The sequence below is a fragment of the Rhinopithecus roxellana genome, chromosome 12, assembly GCF_007565055.1.
Source record: "Rhinopithecus roxellana isolate Shanxi Qingling chromosome 12, ASM756505v1, whole genome shotgun sequence".
Classification (NCBI taxonomy): domain Eukaryota; kingdom Metazoa; phylum Chordata; class Mammalia; order Primates; family Cercopithecidae; genus Rhinopithecus; species Rhinopithecus roxellana.
In genome coordinates, this window is record NC_044560.1 from 8,474,952 (window position 1) to 8,487,325 (window position 12,374).

At 45.3% G+C, this 12,374-nt stretch overlaps 1 protein-coding gene across 6 annotated transcripts in view; it reads right to left on the minus strand.

Annotated features, from left to right (window-relative positions):
• The window catches only part of CAPZB (capping actin protein of muscle Z-line subunit beta), a 147,915-nt gene that overhangs the window by 72,727 nt on the left and 62,814 nt on the right, over window positions 1-12,374 (minus strand). For all 6 annotated transcript variants that reach the window (XM_030912974.1, XM_030912973.1, XM_010385550.2 and 3 more), the window contains exon 2: window positions 10,216-10,305. In XM_030912974.1, the coding sequence (XP_030768834.1) occupies window positions 10,216-10,305 (90 nt within the window). The remainder of the gene's footprint in view (window positions 1-10,215; window positions 10,306-12,374) is intronic.

Consider the following 12,374-nt stretch of genomic DNA (forward strand, 5'->3'; position numbering starts at 1 on the left):
GTTTTACCAAAAGGTATAAATGCTTTTCAGAGTGTGTTCCTTGCTTTTCAATTTTGTGTAAACTTCTAAGTTAAATTTGCATGCAGTCAAAGCTATCATTTCAGCACTGGCTTATGCACCTTCTAAAAGCCTCTTCCATCGCAAGATCAAATACTGATGTTTGCTCTCCGGGTCTTTCATGTTCGTTTAAAGGTTAACTCTTCAGTCCATGAGAAATATGAAATATGACTACATGCTGTTGCAATAGAGTTTTAGTGTGTTTTCCTTCAAAAGTATTAGCTGTTTCAACATATTTATCGACAATTATTTTTCTTCCAAATAGGAATACCACTTGTGATTGTTCTAAGTTGTTCCATTACCAGGTCTGTTTCTGAGAATTCTGACCCATTTCCTTCCACCACTCAGCCCGGAGCTCTGCAGCCGTCTTCAAGCACTGCCTGCTTGCCTCTTAGGTGACTGCCTCCAAATTAAATGTACCAAAATCAGCCTGTGCTTCAGCATAAACCAGTTAGAACAGATAAGATGCCAGGGGAGATGGGGGGACAAGAGCCCATTTGTAACAGCAAAAGGACATGCCACCTAGAAATAAGCTCCCTTACCGAACCGTCCCATTGGTTCTTGCAGTGCACTGCTTTTTCCAAACTTTTTACATTTGTTTTAACTGAAAGTATAGTGATATGCTACTTGTGTCTGGGCAGGATGCTTTCAAAATAGCACTTTCCCCCCAAACACACACAATGCAAAGTGTGGAGGGGCGCGGAGCTGCAACTGGAAGCTTTGCCTCTGCCCCACTGTTTCAACTGAGCCTGGGTTCCCCACAGCCCGGCAGGTTGAAGGCAGTGGCGAGCAGGCTCCTCTGCTGGTCAAGCTCTGGAGGAGCATCGCCTGCCCAGAGCTCCACACCAGCAGCGGCAGGAAGAGAAGTTTAAGTTCTTTTCCCTTAGGTACTTCCATGGTGACCATTCTTCCCCGGCCCTCATTATAAATTTCCTTTACATTTTCACTTTTAAAAGATGACTTAGCTTTGGCAGGACATATAAGAAATGGCACTCTATAATATTTTCATTTGTAAGACTGTAATTCAGTAGAAAATACTGACTGGAATCAAGAGGTGGGCTTGACACCTCTTCTTCCCAACCCCACCGTACGCATCACCTATCAGGTCAGAGACTCACTGCCCTCCTCCATTCCTCGGTTTCCTCCCACTCACTTCACAGAATGGCTATGAAGACAGATAAGGTCCTGGATGAAGTGTATTAATAATGAGACCATCTATCAGTACTTGCTGACATCTGATGGAGATCCATTAAAAATTTATTTATTTTGGCCAGGCACAGTGGCTCACACCTATAATCCCAGAACCTTGGGAGGCCAAGGTGGAAGGACTGCTTGAGTTTAGAAGTTTGAGACCAACCTGGGCAACATGGTGAGACCCCCGTCTCTATTTTCTATATTTAATTCAAAAAGATGAAACAAATTTTTTCCACGTAATTGAAAAGTATTTTATAGGGAATGAAAGAGGGAAGAGTCAAATTGTTAATCTGAGATCAAACAAAAAATAATTTCTACTTTGAAATTTGTAATCTCTGAAAAATAACCAAAGCTTACTGGGGTGACTATCTTAAAGACGATGGGAGAACATCAATTTTCAAAATAGTTGGCTTTGGAGAAATTCAAGCCCCTTCCCCTAACGGAAAATCAACCATGACTGTTCTAGGACAGCTCAGGACTGGTGGATATATCGTTACAGTCTCCTGGAAACAGTCTTTGCTCCCCAAGGAACACACACACAAAATAAAGCCAATGGCCCTACTAATCTCTTTCGTTCATTTCCTTTCTCTCTCATTCATTCTACCGTAATTGTCTGGATTGCCTTTACAGGAGGCAATTCATCTCATTCTTAATTGGATAAAATGAGGAACCATTATGCTGTATGTAACAGAACTCACCAGAATCTGAAATCACTTCTGGCCAAATCTATGAGGGAGCCTGTCAGGTGAGAGCACCCCAGGAAACCCCACTTCCTCTTTCTAATCAAATCATGTCATTTCTTCCTGGTGGAGAAGGGCTGCCTGGCTGCCACCTGGACACAAATCAGAGGCTGCACTATTAGGTGGCAAGTCCTCAGGTCAATAACAGGCCAGGGTCATGAAAGGCCGCCATCCTCCGGGGAGGCCAGGTTGGGCGGGAAACAGCCAGCTCGGCACCTACGGTCCAGAGCGTGCCTCCTGTTCTCCATGCCTCAGTCCCCACAGCTGCCACCCATTCACAGAGCAAAAGGCCCATGTGAAAAGACTCACCACAATTTTCCAAGGAATGGAGTTCATTAAAATACTGCTGGAGGCTTTTGGCTGGAATGCTTTTTCTCCTTGTATAATGGGAACTATAGCAGTGTTGTCTATAGGACAGCTCAGAATATGCTCAGAAACATCAGTCACAACAGAGACTATGTAGGGGCTGGTGCATATTAGCAATGATTCCAACCGTTCCCCGGCTCCTGCTCCAGAGACAACACTCGGCCCAGAGGAGAAAACTTCCAGGCAGACCCCAGGATGGGTGGGAGAGAGGAAGCCAAGTTTCCCCACCCTTAACATAAACCCATGGGGAACTTCAGTGGAAAAAGCATTTTTTTTAATGTTAAAATGTCTTGCATGTAGGCATGTTTATGGATTGGAATACAATTTATTTTTTAATTTTTTTTTCTTAAGAGATGGGGTCTAGTTATGTTGCCCAGGCTGGTCTTAATCTCTGGGGTTCAAGCGATCCTTCCACCTCAGCCTCCCAAGTAGTTGTAACTTCAGGTGAATGCCACATTCCCAGACAGAACACAATTTCTAAATAAGACAAAACGTAACAATGCTCTCCTTGAGGCAGGCACCTTTGGATTACCCCTAAAACTTCAAAGATGTGTGTCTGCTCTTCCTTCCTCCTCTATTGACACGAGTACTTTGGGAAAAGAATCTGAGAAGCACCAAGGCACAAGTCACTGAGAAAACAGTTAAAAGGTGGTGAGCAATGGCTCACAGAAGTGGACAAACATTTATTGAGAGCTGGGTACGCCCATTAAAGAGCCTCTAATGCCTTTATGTGTAAAACAAGCACAGCTGCCAGGTATCCTGTTCAATAGATGTACAGCATGCAAAGCTGACCACAGCAAGTCCTCCTTCCAGAAATTAATTCCCCACGAAATGTCAGCTCCATAGAGCGAAGCCTTTCATCTGGTTCTCCACGAAAACCCTGGCACCTAAACTGTCTGGTGCATGGATGGTGCATATAATAAATGCTTGCAGAAAGAATAACTCAGTTCTGCAGCTCTTGCTACTCATCCTCAGAGCTTATTCACTGGTCAATGACCAGTGGCCCGAGAGAATCCAACTAGGGTCATTCTTTTCGGGGATCAAGCTGAAGAATCCTTGCATTTTGACCTGTGGAAGAGAAGGCAAGGAATAAAGGCTGCATTTCTTCCCAGAGTAAAACACAGTGCCTGACTTCCAGGAGGTGCTCAACAAATGTCGACTGAATCCACTACCTTTTCATCTACTTCAGCTGAGACCCCTTCAGAAAGGCAAAAACTTTAAAAAAAAAAAAAAGAAAAAAGAAAAAAAAAAAAACAGGGTCTCATTCTCTTACCCAAACTGGAGTGCAGTGGGGTGATCATAGCTCACTGCGGCTTTGACCTCCTGGGCTCAAGTGATCCTCCCACCTCAGCTTTCTGGGTAGCTGGGACCACAGGAGCATGCCACCACGTCCAAGATTTTTTAAAAATTTTCAGTAGAGATGGAGTCTCCCTATGTTGCCCAGGCTGGTCTCAAACTCCTGAGCTCAAGCAGTCCTCCCACCTTGGCCTCCCAAAGTGCTGGGATTATAAGTGTGAGCCACCAGGCCCAGCCTAAGTGAAGACATTTTAAATGTTGTCTTTGAAATAAAGGAGGAAACATGCTGGTCTGAGATTGTTGGAATGACAATGCTAAAGGGGAAGCTAGGGAAGAAGAAAATGTAAGCCTGCTTACTCTATTAACACAGATAAAGCAGATGGTATCTGGCCTTCAAGATCCCCAAATGCCGGGGTAGTCATCTTGGGTCCCAGGCCCAGTGCACCTTCATCACCTGGGGGACAAAACTGAGTTGTGCTCCACACAGCTGTCCCTGGAAAAATAATTTCCAGATTTCATTGCTTTAACTATTAAAGACTGAAAACTGAGCAGCACTGTTTAGCAGACATCAGATATTCTGCTAATCAATCATATTAATGAACTATTAACTAATAGTATCAGCCTTCACGTCACCAATCAATTACAAATGTGTGTGAGCTGGCTCCATGGGCTGCTTCATGGAGAGCAGGTTCTTGGAAACGTAAGCAGCAGGTCTCCACTCACTCGTTCACTGAAGCCCAAACGTGGACACGTCCCCCGCGTGCTCAGCCTTCTCATCTGTCAAATCACACTCCCTGCAGATTCATGCAGCCCTGGGGTAGCGATGCAGGGGGGTGACAGGGATAATTTCAAAGTACGGCTACTGCTAAGGCTAGCAGTGTGAAGACCTATGCCCAGCTGGCTCTTTCTATTTCTAGAGCGCTGTTCTAGCTACTTAAAAAGAAGAATATGCTGAAACGAATTAACCTATGAAGTTATCAACTCCCCAGTAAAAAATCAGGATGTCTCTCCCACCTTTACCTCACTGGCCTGGATACTTTCCCAGCCCTGATGTCTTCCCCTTGCTTGAGTAAAGTCTGGGGACACCCAAGAGCTGAGCCTTAGGGCGACTATAAGAAAGAAAGAAGTGAAGGAACTAAAAACATGAAGTGCCCAATGTTTGCAAGCAGAGACTTTCTTGCCTAGTTAAACAGATTCACGGCTATTTTTGGTTTGCTCTTAAAAAGGCAAAGGACGGAAGGCCTGCTGGGTGCCAATATGCAGAAACAAACACCTTCCTCAGCTCAGGGCTCAAAATACACCCCAGCTGAGACATTTCTGCTCTTGCTGCCAGTGTGCAGAGTAAGGCCATAGAAGGGCCAAGTTTATGAAGCCAAGGGAACATCTTCACATCATATGATTCTTGGCCCTCATGGACATGTGGGTATTTTTGAAACAGCTTAACAGCAGATTTCGGCTGGATTCACTCTAGCACAATGGGATTAATATGTAAGAAAATGATGTTTTGGCCATCTGCAAAGGAAGGTAATTTCCCACCAATCAGAGCAGGCCTCATAATCCCAAGGCAGCAAAAACTCTGATGCTGGGAAGAAAAAAGAAAGTTGATCTGGCATGACAAATTGGGCTACCTTGTCCTGGCTGCCAAGCATCCCTCACATTTCTCTTTAATATCACTCTATAATCAGACCATGGTGGACTGGATCCATTCCCCTACAGTTCCCTGGCCCTGACATCTAAGCGAGGCCATTCCCTTCATGGGGAATGCTGGCAAATCCTAACATTCTCGTCCGTCTTAAAACTGGAGACTTTTCTTGAAAACAACAATCTCCCCACCTTCATTATCTTGGGCAGGTGAGCAGGGAGGAATGACTGCTGTTTGCACGGAGCAGCAGTGCATTAGCTACTTTCAAAACATCTGACGGATCCCAGATTACACCAGACAAAGGCCTGGATCCTTTGCCTTTAGACAGGTGCATAATAGTGTGAATTTTCTGAAAATACAGCTTTGGGAAGAAACAAACTGCATGTGAACTTCAGTGCCACAACAGTATACTCAGCACAGACCAATCCTTACAGAATAAAAGCATTCTGTAAATCCAGTTAAACAGGAAAGAAGAAAAACTACCATTCCCAGAGAACACTGGCAGTAATGAAAATAAAACATTCAAAGAAACTTCCAGGATCAGTCACAGGATCCAGTACAAAGCCAGTGCACTGCCCCTTATGTAGCATCATATGTAGCAAGGAGCTCAAAGCCAGGCCATCAATCAGAAAATGGCTTTTGAAGCATGTCAATATAGTATTTTGTCAGTAGTGATGGGGTTTCACCATGTTGGCCAAGCTGGTCTCAAACTCCTGGTCTCAAGTTATCCACCTGTCTTGGCCTCCCAAAGTGCTGGGATTATAGGCATGAGCCGCTGCGCCTGGCCAATGCATGTCAATATAGTTTTAATGAGGCATGCATTAACAGATCCTAATTTGTTGAAAAGTCATGCTCCATTTCCATTTTGACATTCCTCATACTTCAATTAAAAAATTAACGAGAACACCATTTCCCCAACCCACTCTGGATGATGGGAATCCACTCTGGCCTCTTGTTCAGCCTCTGAGGTAGACAGGGCCCCCAGATAGCCTCCACACAGCCAGAGAGGGGAGCTGGCGCCTTTCAGGCCGCCCCCTGAGGCAGTGGAGGAAAGAGAACCACTAATCATAAATGATCTGGCTCTGAGAAGGGATTTTTTGCCCCATGACTAGTTCTTGCTTTTAAATTATGTGAATTTAACATTATTCTCCATAATATACCTATGTGTTAACATTTTAGATTGCTAATGAATTTAATTAACAGTTTCTCTCCCAACAGGCAAAACTGACACACCACACAGACATGCCACATTTAATCTGTTGCTTTCAGTGTGACTAACCCAAAGGAACCTGGCAAGCAGGAGAAAACAGACCTCCCGGCGCTCCCAAGCCACATCCCTATCCTGGCTTCTTCCCCATAGAGTCTAAATCATCTAAAGGAGGTGAGGTGGCCGTATGTACCTTATAGGGGTGTTGTATGACCTTGAAGAAATAATAAACAACACAAACAGAAGTCCCCAGCTTAGTCCTGGGCACCCAGCAAGTATTCAACACATGTCAGCTGTCCCCCTGAACCTCAGCCCACCTCCACCAGCTCTAGCATACATTCTACAGAAGACAAAGTTAAAAACAGAAAAGCGGCCGGGCGCGGTGGCTCAAGCCTGTAATCCCAGCACTTTGGGAGGCCGAGGCGGGCGGATCACGAGGTCAGGAGATCGAGACCATCCTGGCTAATACGGTGAAACCCCGTCTCTACTAAAAATACAAAAACTAGCCGGGTGAAGTGGCGGGCGCCTGTAGTCCCAGCTACTCGGGAGGCTGAGGCAGGAGAATGGCGTAAACTCGGGAGGTGGAGCTTGCAGTGAGCTGAGATCTGGCCACTGCACTCCAGTCCGGGCGACAGAGCGAGACTCCGCCTCAAAAAAAAAAAAAAAAAAAAAAAAAAAAAAAACAGAAAAGCAGGATTGCCTGAGGTCAGCAGTTCAAGACCAGCCTAGGGAACATAAGGAGAGAACCAGTCTTTATGCAAAATAAAACATTTTTTAAAATTGGCCAGATGTGGTGGTGGGCGCCTAGAGTCCTAGCTACTTGCAAGGCTGAGGCAGGAAGATCATTTGAGCCCAGGAGTTTGAGGCTGCATTGAGCTTTGATTGCACCACTACATTTCAGCCTGGGCAACAGAGCAAGACCCTGTCTCTCCAAAAAAAAAAAAAAAAAAAGGAAAAGTAGTATGCTCTGACAGTAATCTATATAATGTCACACACTACATCATCTATCAGTGGTAGATGCGGTCTGGCACTTCAACCTATGTCCAAGTACCATCCTGCAACTAAGCTTCAGAGGTGATCCCTCTCATTATCTGGCTATGGCGAAAGACAGCTCTGGATACTCTCCTTCATTCACCATCAACGCTGCAATTTCCCTGTTGAGCCTAGGGAAAACCGGCACAGGCAGCAAGGGAACCAGTTGACCAGGTTTTCATAAAAGCAGCTACATGCACATCCCTGAAAGAGAGAGTGATGAGGGAATCCCGGAGAAAAGACGCAGCTGTAGTGAAACACTTCAGTTGCCATAAGAACAAAATAGCCTATTAAACACCAGGAAGGGTCTACTGAGAAAAATTTGTTCATCATTTCCTACTTCTATGTTTGGCTTATTTCTAAAATACAGTAATAACTAAATTGGCAAACTAAATTTAAACTCAGCCAAGCATGTTTTCATGCTGAGTTTAGAGGAAAAACAAGCCCCTGCAGCTGACCAAATTAAAGGCGGATCACACCTTCAACTTTTGCCCACCTCTTCCACATAGGATCAATCACAGATTTCTGACCAAGAAAAATGCAAAGCCATTAAAGCACTTCCCAGACCGCACTCTGTAGTCCTACCTCACAGGACTGTTGAGAGTTTAAATATGGCTGCGCATGAGGCGCTGCATACAAGCTCAGCAGTCAGTGGGCTGATGGTGACCATTCTCACCACATCAAGTCCAAGGTCTCCTCACTTTCAAGGATACCTCCTACCTATCCAACTTCATACTTCAGTATTTCTCAACAAAGGACATCTCCTCTAACCCCTCCAGCCCACACCACCCACCTGCCCCCAGCTCACATTTCACACGCTCAGGTCCAGGTTCTACACAAAACTGGACCCAGCCAATCTAATGGGCAGGCCAATGTTTAAAAATCAGGATATTCTGCCGCACGCGGTGGCTCACGCCTGTAGTCCCAGCACTTTGGGAGGCCGAGACAGGCAGATCACTTGAGGTCAAGAGTTTGAGACAAGCCTGACCATAATGGTGAAATCTTGTCTCTAATAAAAATACAAAATCAGCCAGGCACGGTGGTGGGCGCCTGTAATCCCAGCTACTGGGGAGGCTGAGGCAGGAGAATTGCTTGAATCAGGCAGGCGGAGATTGCAGTGAACCAAGATCGCCCCACTGCACTACAGCCTGGGTGACAGAATGAGACTCTGTCTCAAAACAAACAAACAAACAAAAAAACCAGGAAATTTTACAAAAAACCCAAATAAATGGCTCCTCTAGAAAAACGTGAAAATGAGCAACAGAGGCTCTATTTCCAACAGGGCAACAAGCACTGAGAGTAACGCGGGCAGCTGCCCTTTCCACAGGAGCCTATGCCTCCAGATCCCGCCAAGCCCACTTCAATGATCTTCCTCACTCGCTGGTTCCTGGCCGGGGACCCCTGATCCTGAGCACACAGCGGGTTCATTTGCATCACAACTACGTTACTACCCATCTGAAATGTCGACTGTCTGGCGGGGCCCTCTCTTTTTGATACCTGCCTTCTCTCCACTTACATCAGAAGCACGTGCAGTTGTCTCTCTGAGCAGCCAGTGACCTCAAGAAACCTCTTTCTTCCCATTTCCTGAATTACTATGAAAGAGATACAACAGATTCCCAACTCCTTCCACAGGCTCTGCTCTGTGTCACACATTTGCCTCTCAGCTGGGAGTTTGCATCCCTATAAATATACAAATAGTGGCACTGCAGACCTTTCAGGCTGCTGTATAAAGTTTTCTCTGTGAATGACATGCGTGCCTCTCCTAGCAGTCATATATTTTTCCTAGTAAAACTGTTCTGAATGCATCCAATGGAATTAAATAAATCACTACAGCATATGAACAAGTTCCCAACCCGCTCTAAAAAGATACCTCACTAATGAGCCATGCTTGGCAATGGATAATCACATCCGAGACCACATGGGACACAACAGAAAAAACAGAGGACCAGACTCAGGGACTCGCGTTCCAAACCCAGCACCAGAACTCACTGCCAAGTGATCAGGGTGATTCCGTTGGTCTCTTAAGACCTGATTTTATTCCTTTCCAATATTTCCTGTGGCTTTATAGATGTTTTTGAATATTTTGGGCACTCTCGAATAATATGGTACTAGTGAATTTGAGGCAACATCTTGAGACCAATCATTCTGAGCATAAAAATCTATGAAAATGAATAGAATATTTAAAAACTAGATGTGACGGGCCCTTTAACAAGCCAACTTTTGCTTGTTATACCTTTTCAAACTAGAAATGAAGCCACAGAAGCATCTTACAGGTAGACGCTTGTACTGTGTTGGCTGGAGAAACTCACACAATAGCAGAGACTGATAGTGTCTGGCCTGCATGCACTGCCAAATGCCTGTGGGATGGGTATAGCCTCTTCCCCGCCACGTCTAAATGCACGCTTCTAGAAACTGAAGACAAGGCAGGTGGGGAGAGAGCAGACTGTCATTAACTTCAGAACTCCTAACTTGGGTTTCATCAACACAGATGGTTCTGAACGACAGACCACCATATGAAACCCATCTTCTCTCTGCCTGGAGGAATCTCATAGTCCAGTGGCATGGTCTGCCAGGGAGAGAAAAGGTTTCCTATGTTGTGAATTCTGCATGGAAAAAGCTACACAAAAGCAACCCACTCTTAGCCACAGTCTCAAATGGAACCATATGAAGGAGGCACGTACCAGGTCGATCAGGTCGCTGAGGTTTTTCTCGATTTGCTGGGGAGGCAGGCGCCTCATTAGGTCCAAGGCACAGTCAAGCTGCTGATCACTCTGTGGAGGGAGAAATAAAAGTGCATCAGTCATTTTTGCCAGAAGGAATATCAAAAACTCCTTTTAAAAAGCATGCTTGTCCAAGGCATTCTAAAACCCAAAGAGCCGTGTAGTGGGCCCTCTGCCAGGTCTCTGTGTGCCGGTAGCCTGGAGGTGGGGACTGTGCAGGATATCTGCTCCCCTTTGACAGAGTCTCTGTCTCAAGTGGGGGCATCCAAAAGACCCTGAAAGAAGTGGAAGCAGGCTGGAGACGTCAGAAAGCTCCCTCGCCAGCTCCCCTGCTCTGCTCAACAGGCCCTGGCAGCTGCAGATGTTGTGCCTCCCAGTTGGTTCCATAGTGAGCACACTCGAGTAGCGGATTACTTTTGCCCTTTGTTGTAACCTGGGTATAAACATCAGGTAATATCCCCAAGCCAGGTTCCTTGATGAGCTCCAAGCGAGGGGGAAAAGCCAGGCAAAGAACAAGTGGCAAGATGCACACGGGTTAAAAGTGCTTCATTCATTCAATGGAAACTTAGGACACTAAGACCTGAACTACACTAGTCAAGAGCTCACTCCACCCAGCAAAGTGGACTGCAAATGCAGTAAACTATGTCACTGCAGCAGCAGAGGACTGGAAAGACAACTATGACCCTTGTTTATCAAGCACTCTTTTAAAAAATGTTCTTAATTCTTTTAAAGACAGGGTCTTGCTGTGTCACCCAGGCTGGAGTACAGTGGCACGATCTTGGCTCCCTACAACCTCCACTTCCCAGGCTCAAGTGATCTTCCCACCTCAGCCTCCCAAGTAGCTGGGATCACAGGTACATGCCACCACACCTGGCTAATTTTTATATTTTTGGGGGGACAAACATGGAGTTTTGCCACATTGCCCAGGCTGGTCTTGAACTCCTGGGCTCAAGCAATCAAACTGCCTTCGCCTCCCAAAGTGCCGGGATTACAAGCATGAACTACCAGCCCAAGCACCTTTTTAAAGCTATGCGTCCTGTGCTTCACAATACTCTCCTCACAGTATATATGCTGCAAATATTCACTAAGAGCCACCATGTGCCAGTCGCCATAAATATATAAAAAAGAGATAAATAAAGGGAGGGGGAAAGGAAGAGAACTGAGCAGAGGCGAGGCTGGTAAAGTGCAAAGTAATTCAATGCACAGTGGGTTCTAACACGGAAGGCTAGACCTCAGGAGATGAGACAAGAAATAAAGTGAGAAAGGTGGGCCAGGTCCAATGGTGAAGACCTGTGTATGCAACTCTAAGAGGTACAGGTGACTCCAAGTAAGGCAGATGGAGTCCCCAACACTACCCAAGCAGAGAGGCACTATCTAATTTGTATCTGGAATCTGCTCTGCTCAGACCAATTTCAGGGTTTTGAAAGGCCTAAATCAACAAGCTACAGCCTCATAAAATACACAAAGCAATCCTCAAAATGCCACATTTGGCCTTAAGGAAATGCAACTTTTGAATATTACCATTTATAATCCAGGTCTCTTAACCACAAGTAGGCTGTGGGACAAGGACCCACTTCATAGTCACCAAAGACATAACACATTATTAAGGAGAGTCAATTTCATGTTTTTAAAAACAAGATATTGACATGGCATACACAGCCGGCTGTTTTAAAAAAGAATGAAAGAAAAGAAAAAGCCTGTCCCTTGCTCAAAATGGCTATCAGTGACAGTTCATCCTGGAACACACAATGAACTGGCTCTCCTGCAAAGAGTAAAGAAAAACACCACCCCAGAAACTCTACCACTTGTTTTGCTTAATGCCAGCAACATGAAATTCCCACTTGTGCCACGCACTTCTATGCCAACATGTCAGCCAAGGCCACAGTGACGGGTTTGGCCCACTGGCATGAGAGGACATTTTAACACCATGTCTAGGGCAGAACACACAGATAGGCTGATTTGACTCTAGAGGGACATATTCAATTCCCAGTACTGCCATTCATTAACTTATGGCCTTGGGCAGGTTGCTTAATCTCTAGAAGGCTCTATTTATTTATCCATAAAATGGGAACACAGTATCTTCCTTAGAGAGTTACAATAATTTAGTAATGCATGTGAGA